Below are 15,454 nucleotides of genomic sequence, written 5' to 3'. Positions count from 1 at the left end.
AGGTCAAATAATAGAAAAACCTAGAGACCATATTTTTCAATGGATCTTCATGAAAATTGGTCAGAATTCTTATCTTGATAATATCTAGGTCAAGTTCAAAACTGGGTCACATGAGCTCAAAAACTAGGTCACTATGTCAAATAATAGAAAAAACGATGTCATACTCAAAACTGGGTCATGTGGGAAGAGGTGAGCGATTCAGGACCATCATGGTCCTCTTGTCTTGTTTAACTATTTCTCAGGGGGAAAAAGCACCAAGGCAGCTGTCTTTGTGTGCCTCAGTGAAGCTGCACTGCTGCAGTGTGTAATCTTTAAAGTATTTATATATGGATGAGAAGGTAATGCATTTTCTTGCTTCTTGCATTCCACCTGCAAGAACATTTCAAACTGTTACCAGTGTGTAGCCATTGATCAAATTGCTTTATGGGTAATATAGTATAGATTTTATTCCATGCGTGCTGTCCTTGCATATTTATGTGCACAAAAATGTTACTTGTATCATTTCAGAAATGCAGTCTCATTATTGAGAAAAAAGTTTTGTTTTTTTTTGTCCACAAGCCTTACAAGGTCTTTCTTATAGATTAGACATATTTGTTTGATTGTTATCTTTTTTTCAGATTGATTGTATAATTCAGAAGTTGATGAATACCATGACTGAAAAACAGAAAAAGTACGCCAAATATGCTGAACAGTTTCAGCGGACTTCAGAAACCGTGCTAGTATTAAATCGTGTAAGAGATACCATGAATGATATAATACCCAAAATGGAGGCACTGAATAAAATGTTGCCACCTGGAGAACAGCTGGAACCTTTTCAAATGAAAGATATGCAGCACAGATGAATAAACTGCATGGAGCCGTAATGAATTAAATTTGTAGAAAACTGATGACTTGAAGTTGTAAAAAACAGATGACTATTTTGTCGCACTGCTTACTGTTATCTACATTTGATGACTGATCAGGGTTGTCCGAGATGGCTGTCAGCTTCAAAATAATGCAAGGGCAAGCTGGGGTATTTCTCGACAGTAAAAGGGGAAAATTTTTCCATATACTGTTAAGTCATTAATTTTTGCGAGGTACTAATTTTCCTGGACTTCACAAGTCAATCCACAATATTTAATTCTAACAAAGCAGAAAAGTATATTCATTTCATGTTTAAAGATCAAAGTCCAAGAAGTCATATCCCCCAAAATAGCCATTTGGCTGTTGTGTGTTTGATCATGCCTCCAAAAATTAAATGATTTCAAAGTACCATATGTGATGTGACTTTGTGTTGTTATTTCTGGTTCTTTGGAATCATTGGGTTCATCCAACATTCTTTTATAGTGGAATTTTGCTGAAGCTGGTGTTTTGGGTCATGAGGGATGTTGCTCTTTCCAAAGACCCACCAGTCAAACTGAGTCTGCTGTTATTTTGGTTGGCTGCATTTAATGCTTCCAAAGGATCTTATAGATTTATTTATTTTGAGGGTTATATATTGTTTTGCAGATGCCTGTCGGTCAGTATGTAGACCAATCGGTTTCCGGATGATAACTTAAGAACGATTGGGCCTAGGATCATGAAAGTTGATAGGGAGATAGGTCATGACCAGCAGATGACCCCTTTTGATTTTGAGGTCAAGGTCACAGTGACCCTGAACGGTGAAACGGTTTCTGGCTGAGAACTCAAGGAACGCTTGGGCCTAGGATCATGAAAGTTGATAGGGAGGTTGATCATGACCACCAGATGATCCCTATTGATTTTGAGGTCAGTTGGTCAAAGGTTAAGGTCACATTAACGCAGAACAGTAGAACTGTTTTTGCCAAATAACTAGAGAATGCTTTGGTTTAAGATCACATTTGATACAGAGGTCACTTATGACTGGTAAATGACCCATAATTATTGATTTGAGATCAGTAAGTCAGATGTCTAGTGCACAGTGACCAAATAATTTCTGTTCCTTGTGCAGTTACTGAATGCATCAAGGGGGGAATTTTGTGTTCTACGAGCTCTTTTCTTGAAGAATTTTAGTCATGTTAACAATGGGATGAAGAAATATTCCTCATTCTTACAAAAAAAAAAATTGTTTGAAATTATTGTGCCATTTATGTGTTAGTTATTATTATAATTACTTGATATGTTCATTTTGTGATATATAAATAGATATTGTGATATGTGTAAAATTGATTAATGGGTAATTCAGTGTCCACTGTGTTCAATTTGTTGACTCTGAGTGATACATTATGATATATATTATAATTTGCACCATTTTGACAAACATGTAAAAGAAATTTTGTTCATGTATTTGCAATCAAGATGTAACCTGATCCATTTGTATTTCATTTATCTTCCATGTATGATTTGTTTGAATTAATAATCAATGTATCGGAATTTTAATGGTGCAGTAGATGGATAGATTTTTATGCCCCTCTTTGTCGAAAGACCAAAGAGGCATATTGTGTTTGAACTGTTGGTCTATCTTGTTAGCTCAACTCTACCTACAGTTTCCATCCAATTCAAACGAAACTTGATATACATTATCAACATGTACATATTGTTGCAATTTTATTATTAATTATTTTCTCTCGAGTTATGCCCCCTTTTTGGACCATTTCACTATTACAACTACATTAGTACCTCATTTGCTCAAATTCTCCTACAGTTTACATCTAGTTTAAAAGAATGTTGGTATAAACCATTGAAGCTAAGTGAACATACCCGTATTTTTGGAACTTTGATATCTGAATATTTTTTCTTGAGTCATGAGCCTTTTTTACTTTACAGTATTATTATATCAAGCATTTTCAGAGAGCATGTGTGATACTTTGTTGACACCACTACTGTTTTTTGTATAATGAATCAATTTGCTAATTTTTTCAGTTGATTTAAGAAATAATTTATAGCAAAAGAGTGTTTTAACACTATTTATGCATGATGGGCAGTTATACGTCGGGTGTAATAATATGCGCCCTTGTGAAATTATTTCCGCCCGAGTGTATAAATAGTGTTAAAACACGGCCTTGCTTTAAAATATTTTGATTCTAATATGCCCTTAATCTAAAACACTAGATAAAAAATTGGTAGCGCTCTTTCTTGGTCGCAACAAAAACATTGACGTCACCGCATGTTAACGTGACGTCATTCTAGCGTAAGAGTGTTTTAACAGAGAAAAAACGTGACGTCATTCTAGCGTAAGGATGTTTTACAGAGAAAAGGATATTAGAATACAAGATACAGAAAGAAGTATCAGGAGTTGTTTTTTTGGAGGTATTTTTTGTCAAACAAAAGTTTATAATAAAATCTTGATTATATACTCATTTTTAAACTCATTAAAAATGTTTTTACAAGACTGTGTTAGTTTTCTAATTTACATAGTCAGTTAAGTTACAACATAAAGCATCTATATTTTATTATATTCACATCATTTTCATATCAGGGCAAGTGACATCATTTTGATGTGTCATGAACTTGAAGAATAGCAGCTCAGTCCCGTGCACTTCATGCTCGGACCCATTTGGCCTTTTTATTTGAGAATTCAAACATTTGGTATTGAATTTTATTTTTGTGCAATATTGTGAAATATGTTTTATTTTTCAGTTTGTGAAAAAAAAAATTCAGACATTAATTCAGTTCTGTGTAAGATGAACGATTGATGCAATTGTTTCTTGTGTTCATACATGAAAGGCAATTTGATGGAACATGTAAACATTTTTTTCATATTTCATGTCTTTTCAATGGTTTTAAAAAAGGTACCTGTGCAACGTCACATGCACCATCATGATGTTACAAAGATTATGTGGTAAAAGTACAAGATTCTTCTATATTTAGGTTGACCATTCAAAGAATAAGTAGAGCTATTGCACTCGCCTCTTTTGTCCGCATCTGCATCCAAATTAAGTTGTAAGCTAGTGTCTCAGGAATCACCATAGGGTATGTTTTGAAATTTCACACACTTGTACACGGAGATGATCTGACATTCAATGCACAGGTTCCAGAACTTTTACTTTTTCAAAAAGTTAAGCCCTTTTTAGGGACAAAGCTTTTGAATAGTCCAGAGTTGCTGTTCTCCGACAGCTCTTCTTTATCTTATTTGTAGTAAATGGATATCTTTGTCATTAAAGTTTGGTTTTGATCAGGAGAGAGCAATATTAAGCATGTAACAAGAGCACTACCAGCATAAAACATTTGTGTTTTAAAACAGTGTGTAAAATTATGAAGTACAAGGGGCATTAGAGAATCAGTAAATGAGGTACTTATGAATACAGTACCTTTCATTGTAATTATTATTGTCTCAAACTTTGTACTCCAACCTAAATAAGAAACTACTTGAACATTTCTGCCATTTCCCTCTACTTTCTATATGTAGGCCGGGCTTTATATCCGTACCCTTACAGAGTGTAGTTTAGAGTTGCTTCCCTTTTACTGACGTAAAATAAGATAGAAAGATGCTATTTCAAAAAGTGTTGAACACATGAAATATTATACATGTAAGGGCAATACCTCTGCTAAAAACTTACAAACTTGACCAAAATAAAAAGTAGATCCACTGAATCTGATCCTCATTGCATAACCGCATACCAAATATGATATCACTGCAAAAGTAACAAAAATTAATTCCAGCTTTTTATTATCAACCATTGCACAGATCAACATCACAATTTCAAATTCACGATACATTTGTAACAAAATAACAACAATATCTTAACAATAATAATAAGAGGTTCATTGACCCTAAAGCGCTCACCTGTGAAAAAGGCTTCAGTGTGTTTGTATAACATAACGGTACAAGTACAGAGTTAGGTTTATATAAATATCAAGGCTCTAGCTATTATGGATACAGAAAAGAAGATATTCAAAGTTTCTTTTAAATTAGCCTATATTATATACATGTCACATACATGGGCATGGCATTTTTCTAGGGCAATGATTTAAACAATTATGGTAGACAGTCAAACCCCGATATCATGTGCCAAATATCCAAGAAACATTTTGTGTAATATTGGTTTAAAATAGGGCCTGCTGTTTCTGACAAGAACATTTTTAAAGTTTCCAATATATACATACAGGGAAAAATTGACAACTCTCCCTGGTGGCCATGTTTTATGACAAATCAAAATAATGCGAACAATCTTGGCAGAAGGTCCACAAGGACAATTTGTGTGAAATTATTTTAAAATCGGGCCAGCAATTTCATACTAGAAGATTTTTTAAGTTTCTACTATATACATGATGGGAAAAGTGACCTATCTGGCGGCCATGTTTTTGACAAATCAAAATAATTTGAACAATCTTGGTAGAAGATCACACAATGGCAATTTGAATAAAATTATTTTAAAATCGGGCCAGCAGTTTCACACCAGAAGATTTTAAAGTTTCCATTATATACATATAGGGAAAAAATGACCATGTCACCTGGCAGCCACGTTTTTTCCGCAAATCAGAATAATTTGAACGATCTTAGTAGAAAGTTATATAAGGACCATTTATGTGAAATTATTTCAAAAGCGGACCAGTGGTATAGGAGGAGATATCGTTTTAAAGATTAACTTTGGTAGAGGACCACCCTCTTGGCTAATTTTCATCAAAATCTGTTCAGTGCTTTTGGAGATGTCGTTTTAAGAAATTGTTGACAATGGACGTCCTGACGGATAGATGCATGCAAGCATGCACCACGGACACCGTGATCACAACAGCTCACCATGAGCATTTCATGCTCAGGTAAGCTTAAAATAGATATATAATTTTTCAGAAGTAATATCATTTATATACCAGTAATGTCCATCCACAAAGTGAGCTTCAACAATAATTGCTCAAGGCACCATGATTATACTGCAGTAATATTTATAACAGACAATAGTTATAAATTATTACATTTGTATTGACATATATGTGATTTTGCAGCCAAGATACTGCGCAACTATTTGAACTAAAAACATGAATGGGAATTTTTTTTGGTTTGTTTGGATTTACAGAACCATGAAATGTATGAAACTTTGTCCTTATTGAATATAAATGATGCTCCAGTATAAAATAAAATGTTACCCGTTTAGTTCAACTCTATAGTTATGTTCTGATGAAAAAATTGTCAGATGCTATATAGGAAAACTGTTAAACAAATATCAAATACAGTGAAAATGTGTCTGCATGAACTTAATCATTTTAGGATAAGCTATGAAGTTGGACAACTTTTAAATCTACAAATCTGTGTCAAGAAAACTAGAAATTAGCAAATGAAAACAGGAAGACTGTTTCCACTGGGAGTGCTACCAGATTGCCAACCCTGGAAGTACTATCATCAGTGTCTTAACTCCCAATTATTTTCATTATTTAGGTGTACAAATAAAGTTTTTAATACCCCGCCACAAGTGGTGGGGGTTATAGGAATGGTCTTTGTCTGTCCTTCCGTAACAATTATGTCCGCTCCATATAACTTAAACCCCTTGAAGGATTTTCATGAAACTTTGGTCAAACGAACACCTCATCAAGACGATGTGCAGACCTCATATGAGTCAGCCATGTTGGCTCAAGGTCAAGGTCACAACTCGAGGTCAAAGGTTTGAGCCTTTCATTTTGTGTCCGCTCTGTATCTCCTAAACCCCTTGGATTTTCATGAAACTTGGGTCAATACCATCAGCCCTTTCACTATCCATAAAGCGGCATGGGATAAAGCTGTCTTTCAGATTGCCTTGAACTTGTTATTAAACTCTGAAAAACTACTGTATAAGGCCACCAGGCAACAAACTTCAGACAGATTTAAAAACTATAACAACCATGAACATTTAAAATATCTGTGACATCTTAACCTTTAGCATGCTAGATAAATTGTCGTCTGCTGGAAATGTCGTCTGCTAAAATTGTAAAGTTCATTCAATTTGCTCCAAAATTGGAAGAAATATTGTCAGAGTAGCAAACAGCTTGGAACCTGATCAGACGCCGATTTAATCGGCGTCTGATCTGGTTCCAAGCTGTTTGCAAAGGCTGTTAAATTCGCCTGCAGCAGGCTAAGGGTTAATTTGTACAACAACTAGATTCAAAATCAAAATAGGTCCAGATTATTTTAAAACATTATCTAGGACAGAATACTTGGGATTTATTTGACACTTAGTCTAGTACACATAATTAAATTATGCTTTAAAACTATTACGCATGGAAATACTGTTTCACTATTCAAATATTCAGAAAAAATATAAGATCAAAAGAAATAAATAATAACAAGAGGACCATGATGGTCCTGAATTGCTCACCTGTCCTCACATGACCAAGTTTTGAACTGAGTATGACGTCGTTTTTTCTATTATTTGACATAGTGACCTAGTTTTTGAGCACATGTGACCTAGTTTTGAACTTGACCTAGATATCATCAAGATAAAAATTCTGACCAATTTTCATGAAGATCCATTGAAAAATATGACCTCTAGAGAGGTCACAAGGTTTTTCTATTATTTGACCTAATGACCTAGTTTTTGAAGGCACGTGACACACTTTTGATCTTGACCTAGATATCATCAAGGTGAACATTCTCACCAATTTTCATGAAGATCTCATGAAAAATATGGCCTCAAGAGAGGTCACAAGGTTTTTCTATTTTTAGACCTACTGACCTAGTTATTGACCGCACTGGCCTAGTTTCGAACTTGACCTAGATATCATCATGGTGAACATTCTGACCAATTTTCATACAGATCCCATGAAAAATAGAGGTCACAAGGTTTTTCTATTTTTAGACCTACTGACCTAGTTATTCATGGCACGTGACCAAGTTTCGAACCTGACCTAGATATCATCAAGATGAACGTTCTGACGAATTTTCATGAAGATCTCATGAAAAATATGGCCTCTAGAACGTCACAAGGTTTTTCTATTTTTAGACCTACTGACCTAGTTTTTGACCGCACGTGACCAAGCTTTGAAGTTGGCCTAGATATCATCAAGATGAACATTCTGACCAATTTTCCTAAAGATCCCATGAAAAATGTGACCTCTAGAGTGGTCACAAGCAAAAGTTTACGCACACACGCACGGACGACGGACTTTGTGACAGGTGAGCTAAAAACCAAATGAAAGAACCAGTATGTTCATTTATCTAATTTACCAAAATTCGCTTTCATAGTAAATACGCGCGAAAATGGCTTCTGTCGCTGTCAGACGTGTCACTTTGTACAGTAGCGTGCAGAGATTGTACATCACTATGGTTATGACATCGTACCCTGTAGTAAGTACCACTAATTGCTTAACTTTAGAAATTTTATTGGTCCCCAATTGATGTAAATCCGTTACAAAGAGCCTTGTTTTCGGTAGGTGTGAACCGCATGTAATTAAAAATCATCAGAAAGCACTTGAACTAATGACTCGGATTTTAATCAAAGTCAGTTCAAGATGTATTTGAGAAAAGGAAAATGCTGAAAAGTGTTGAAAACAAGTCAAATGTGATGAAAATTATTATTATATAAAACGATCATCCTCTTGATAATAAATGCATTTCATATGGAAAAAAATAGTAGAATCTACTAAATATTCAGACAAAGGGTAAAGTTAAACGAAATATATCTTTTATTAGACTCCCCCACCCCCCAGTCTTAGTTTTACACCTTGTTTATTGAAAACATTGTTCATGCTATTACGTGAATCTATTGTCAAAATGCAAGCAATGCCGCCTGTCTTTTTAAAGTATTCCACACGATCATCCGATAGGAAGTCAGCTACGTGTAATATGTGTGGAGAGGACCTTACTTCAAGGGGGGGGTGGGGCTACATCCATGTAAAAATAAGTAAAACCTATATCAGTTATATGTAAATGAAGGCAAATAACAAATATTTTATCTTCAAAAAGATGAACAAGCGATGAGAACAATTAGTCAGTCTTAATTCGTCAATGTCTGAATTACTTCAGGTGCAACCGAAAGTAGAATTAATGCAGATCGCTGCTAAGGGTACGATAAATTCATAAGATTTTGAGTTGATTTGTTGATCATTTGATGACCGAATATTCGAATGCCAAAATTGCTATTCGTTGCCATCCCTAGTAATAATGCTTCAAATTGTGAGAATGATGATAATGATGATTATGTTGATAATGATTCAAGTTGAAAGAAATCATTTCTACGACCGTTTCCAATATGGCTATAATCCTATTGTAAAACATAGCTGCACTGAACGGTGCATACCTGCAGTGTTAATAGAGCAGAAATATCTAATAAAATAATGAACAGCATGTACATAACAGAATAAAATATCTAGCAAACTGGCTGCTGAGTGTAATACAATAAAAAAAAAGTGATCTCAAAATCAAATTTTGAAAATGTCCTTACATAAATTGGTAGAAAAGTCCTTTCTGTTTATGTATTTTGAACACAATAAGGAAATTCTAAGCAACAACAGCTTAACTTTGTGGCTTAACCCAGACAGATTATGTAAAATATTCACTTCAAATATTGAGACAATATGCATCATTCTATCATATTACAAATTTTGCAAACGAAAAGAAATCTGTTGAACTAGCTCTTCATTCCAAGACATCTGCATAATCATCAAGAACCTCCTCCACACCCTTTATGATGCCCAAATCGCAGAAAACTTTCATAGAACCTCTCCATACTTTATGGTCCAGTCATGCCTGAACAAAAACAACATGTGTCATATTATGTTTCCTGCATTGCTCAATGCTGAAACTTGAAAATAATCATGTGATAATTATATACCCAATGTCTTCAACATTTGTCCATCTGCTCAACTGTCTGAAACTTGAAAATAATCATGTGATAATTATATACCCAATGTCTTCAACATTTGTCCATCTGCTCAACTGTCTGAAACTTGAAAATAATCAAGTTGATAATTATATACCCAACTTTGTCCTCTGCTCAACTGTCTGATTGAAATACGTATGTAATTATTACCATGTCTACATTGTCCATCTGTACTGTCTGAAACTTGAAAATATCATGTGATAATTATATACCCAATGTCTTCAACATTTGTCCATCTGCTCAACTGTCTGAAACTTGAAAATAATCATGTGATAATTATATACCCTATGTCTTCAACATTTGTCCATCTGCTCAACTGTCTGAAACTTGAAAATAATCACGTATGATAATTATATACCCTATGTCTTCAACATTTGTCCATCTGCTCAACTGTCTGAAACTTCAAAAATAATCACGTATGATAATTATATACCCTATGTCTTCAACATTTGTCCATCTGCTCAACTGTCTGAAACTTGAAAATAATCACGTATGATAATTATATACCCTATGTCTTCAACATTTGTCCATCTGCTCAACTGTCTGAAACTTGAAAATAATCATGTGATAATTATATACCCTATGTCTTCAACATTTGTCCATCTGCTCAACTGACTGAAACTTAAAAATAATCATGTGATAATTATATACCCTATGTCTTCAACATTTGTCCATCTGCTCAACTGACTGAAACTTGAAAATAATCATGTGATAATTATATACCCTATGTCTTCAACATTTGTCCATCTGCTCAACTGTCTGAAACTTGAAAATAATCACGTATGATAATTATATACCCTAAGTCTTCAACATTTGTCCATCTGCTCAACTGTCTGAAACTTGAAAATAATCATGTATGATAATTATATACCCTATGCCTTCAACATTTCTCCATCTGCTCAACTGTCTGAAACTTGAAAATAATCATGTGATAATTATATACCCAATGTCTTCAACATTTGTCCATCTGCTCAACTGTCTGAAACTTGAAAATAATCACGTATGATAATTATATACCCTATGCCTTCAACATTTGTCCATCTGCTCAACTGACTGAAACTTGAAAAGAATCACGTATGATAGTTATATACCCTATGCCTTCAACATTTGTCCATCTGCTCAACTGACTGAAACTTGAAAATAATCAGGTATGATAATTATATACCCAATGTCTTCAACATTTGTCCATCTGCTCAACTGTCTGAAACTTGAAAATAATCATGTGATAATTATATACCCTATGTCTTCAACATTTGTCCATCTGCTCAACTGTCTGAAACTTGAAAATAGTCACGTATGATAATTATATACCCTATGTCTTCAACATGTGTCCATCTGCTCAACTGACTGAAACTTGAAAATAATCACGTATGATAATTATATACCCTATGCCTTCAACATTTGTCCATCTGCTCAACTGTCTGAAACTTGAAAATAATCATGTGATAATTATATACCCTATGTCTTCAACATTTGTCCATCTGCTCAACTGTCTGAAACTTGAAATTAATCATGTGATAATTATATACCCAATGTCTTCAACATTTGTCCATCTGCTCAACTGTCTGAAACTTGAAAATAATCATGTGATAATTATATACCCAATGTCTTCAACATTTGTCCCTCTGCTCAACTGTCTGAAACATGAAAATAATCATGTGATAATTATATACCCTATGTCTTCAACATTTGTCCATCTGCTCAACTGTCTGAAACTTGAAAATAATCATGTGATAATTATATACCCTATGTCTTCAACATTTGTCCATCTGCTCAACTGTCTGAAACTTGAAAATAATCATGTGATAATTATATACCCAATGTCTTCAACATTTGTCCATCTGCTCAACTGACTGAAACTTGAAAATAATCATGCGATAATTATATACCCAATGTCTTCAACATTTGTCCATCTGCTCAACTGACTGAAACTTGAAAATAATCATGTGATAATTATATACCCTATGTCTTTCACATAATTATGTCAGTCTGCAATGCTGGATGTCTGAAACATGTAGTTGTTGAGCGCAAATAACCAATCTGCGCTATTTACCAAACGCGCAGCGCATATAACAAATTTTTGTAAGTTGGTTATATGCGCAACGATTTACCAATTGTTGCGCAGGATAAATTTAACCTGCCCGATTTACCAAATGCGCAGCGCAAATAACAAATGTAACTTTATATATCAGAAATTTGCATTTTGTGTTTGATAAATCATGCAGTTGGTCAATTTATTAATAAATATAGATGTCAAATGCTGAATATCTCGGTACTTAAATTAGGTGTCATAAATTTGTTTCTACATCAGTAAATTCATGGCAGTCGGTCACCAGGTTTCAATACCTCCAATCTTATACAAGATGCAATAAAACCCAAACATGCGTGAAGGTGTGATTTCCTCCAGCTTGCACACGTCGTCCCCTGGTATGTTTTAGGCTATTTTTATAATTTTCTACTTCACCCGAGCACACACTTAGCAAAATATCGTTTTTATTATATTGAAATATCTTGAAATTTCCCAATAATATTCTTTCTACCAACTGGAGCATATCTCTCAACATGTCTAAGATAAAAGATGAAATAAAAAAGTCACAGAATTAAAAGAAAATTCTTACAGATCTTATCTATATTATTATTATTATTATTATTTTATAGTACAAAATCGATTGAATAAAGAGTAGGCCTTTGATTACAGACTAAAACTATAGAGTTTTTTTTACAAATCTAAATGGATCTATAATGTTACACCTGTAACTTACGTGGGAGGTCGGTCCTGCACTAATAGCAAAGTTTGAAATTACACTGTATTTCAGATATATTTCATTCATAAAACATACTATTTATGTAACTTTCAAATGAATACTGTAGAAAAATGAATAGAAAAAGAGTGATTTCTGTCATAACGAGAACGAAATATTACATTTTTTATCCGCGCAAGATGTGTGTCTGCGCTAATAATAAATCTGGAAATTACTCTGATAACTTGAATATCTTTTATAAATCATATTAACTTTTACTTTGATTAACGATTACAGACTAAAACTATAGGGTTTGTTTACAAATCAAAGTGGATCTATAATGTTACACCTGTAACTTGCTTGGCAGGTCGGTCCTGCGCTAATAGCAAAGTTTGAAATTACACAGTATTTCAAACATATTTCATTCATAAAACATACTATTTATGTAACTTTCAAATGAATACTGTAGAAAAATGAATAGAAAAAGAGTGATTTCTGTCATAACGAGAACGAAATATTACATTTTTTATCCGCGCAAGATGTGTGTCTGCGCTAATAATAAATCTGGAAATTACTCTGATAACTTGAATATCTTTTATAAATCATATTAACTTTTACTTTGATTTACGATTACAGACTAAAACTATAGGGTTTTTTACAAATCAAAATGGATCTATAATGTTACACCTGTAACTAGCGTGGCAGGTCGGTCCTGCGCTAATAGCAAAGTTTGAAATTACACTGTATTTCAGATATATTTCATTCATAAAACATACCATTTATGTAACTTTCAAATGAATACTGTAGAAAAATGAATAGAAAAAGAGTCATTTCTGTCATAACGAGAACAAAATATTACATTTTTTATCCGCGCAAGATGTGTGTCTGCGCTAATAATAAATCTGGAAATTACTCTGATAACTTGAATGTTTCTCATAAACTATGTTTACTTAAACTCTTGCGCAGATAACAAATGTAATATTTCGTTCTCGTTATGACGAAAACCCCTTTTCTTTCTAATTATTTTCTACTCTGAAAACATTTTTTAAGAAGTAACATAAATGGTATCTTTTAGAATTGAAATATGTTTGAAATATCGACGTCATTTCAGGATTTGCTATTAGCGCAGGACCGACATCCCGCGCAGGATACAGATGTAACAAAATTTTCATTTGGCAAAAGCTACAATTTCAGCCTGTAATCATAAAACAATGATAAAGTTAGCATGGTTTATGAAAGATATCATAGTTATCAGGATTATTTCCAGATTTTTTATTAGCGCAGGGCAAACACATCTTGCACAGATAACAAATGTAATATTTCGTTCTCGTTTTGACGGAAATCACACTTCTTTCTATTTTTTTTTCTACTCCGAAAACATTTTTATGAAGTTACATAAATAGTATCTTTTAGAATTGAAATATGTTGCAAATATCAACGTCAGTTCAGAAATTGCTATTAGCACAGGAACAATATCCCGCGCAGGCTACGGATGAAACATTATATTCAGATTTTCAAAAGCTACATTTTTAGATTGTAATCGAAAAACGAAGTAAAAGTTAAAATGGTTTATAAAAGATATTCAAGTTATTGGAGTAATTTTCAGACTTCTATTAGCGCAGGACACACATCTTGCACACCTATAAAATGTAAAATTTCGTTCACATTTTGAGGAATTTTATTAGTTATTCATTCTATTTATCTTACTATAAAACATTAAACAATTATATAAGTATAAAAGATCTGTAAGTTCGTCTTTTTATTCTGCTTAATTTTGTTTTATTTTTAATCTTGGTCATGTCAAGAGATATGCTAACGTCGGTAAAAAGAATTGCGCTTTTTCAATATGATGAAAAGAAAAGCGATATGGTGAAATGTGGTAAGTGTGTGGCAATTCAGTCTGTTATGTAAGTCTCCTTTATGTTCTATATTCGGTATAAAATGACTGCGTGTGATCGAATGAAGTAAATTACTTTAGTTATAAAAAGAATATAGAGGACGATGTGGCTATCCGAAGGAAATCACACCTTCACGCATGTTTGAGTTTTATTGCATATTGTATCATATTGCAGGTATTGAAACCAGGTGACTGACTCCCATGAATTTAATGATGCTGAAATAAATTTATGACACATTTTTAAAACCAAGATTTGCAATATCAGTCTGTAATTGTTAAACAATGTAAAAGTTAGCATGGTTTATGGCAGATATGCATATTATCAGAGTAATTTCCAGATTTTCTATTAGCGCAGGATCGACATCCCGCACAGGCTACGGCGTTTAAAAGTTAAAAAAAAAAGTATAAAAATAAATAAAAAAATACTTGTGTTATTAAATATACTTGGGATATTTTGTATCATTTTAACGTTTTTCAACACCTATGACAAATGACTCTTAATACCGTCGTCAACAAAAATTTATAGGCCATAAACTACCAGGGACGTGAGAAATTACCGCATAAATACGCTCATTTACTTTAAAAAATGGTTTTCTTTTTCTTTACAAATTCACACCTTTACGCGTGCCTGATCACCGTCAGGTAGGCCTACAAGTCTAACACTCTAATGATATTCAATTTTATCGGGAGATATCATCCATATGTTAAAAGCGCAGACTCATTTACCAAACGCGCAAGACAGTTGCCCTGCGCATAAAAGAAATATATACGGTTGCCCGATTTACAAATCATTGCGCAGATAACAAATTGGTTATTTGCGCTGCGCAATTTACCAAATGCGCAGATTGGCTATATGCGCGTAACATAGTAAATAATCAGATATGATAATTATATACCCACCATCTTCAACATTTGTCGGTTTGCAGTGCTTAATGTTTGAAACATCAAAATAATAACATATGAGACCATTCTACCACCAAATACAGGTAAAATAAAATTTGTTTAAGATATCCTTTAGATAACTACCTTTTAGGTGGTGTAGTGATAGCATATTTGTTGTTTTATTAGGCTTAGAATTACAAGAAAATGTC

The 15,454-nt window shown here is 33.5% G+C and overlaps 1 protein-coding gene across 4 annotated transcripts in view; it reads left to right on the top strand.

The window, feature by feature from the left end:
• LOC123551545 (BLOC-1-related complex subunit 5-like) overlaps nt 1-15,454 on the top strand; it is a 256,821-nt gene that overhangs the window by 12,574 nt on the left and 228,793 nt on the right. For 3 of the 4 annotated variants that reach the window (XM_045340558.2, XM_045340559.2, XM_045340557.2), the window contains exon 5: nt 618-3,326. In XM_045340558.2, the coding sequence (XP_045196493.1) occupies nt 618-842 (225 nt within the window). In that variant the 3' untranslated portion in view covers nt 843-3,326. Of the gene's footprint in view, nt 1-617; nt 3,327-15,454 lie in introns of those variants that run through there. The other variant, XR_008370575.1, reaches the window with a different exon arrangement.

The sequence above is a fragment of the Mercenaria mercenaria genome, chromosome 4 (genome assembly GCF_021730395.1).
Source record: "Mercenaria mercenaria strain notata chromosome 4, MADL_Memer_1, whole genome shotgun sequence".
Classification (NCBI taxonomy): domain Eukaryota; kingdom Metazoa; phylum Mollusca; class Bivalvia; order Venerida; family Veneridae; genus Mercenaria; species Mercenaria mercenaria.
The sequence above is the reverse complement of the archived record's forward strand: the minus strand, read 5'-3'. Positions and strand labels throughout refer to the sequence as shown.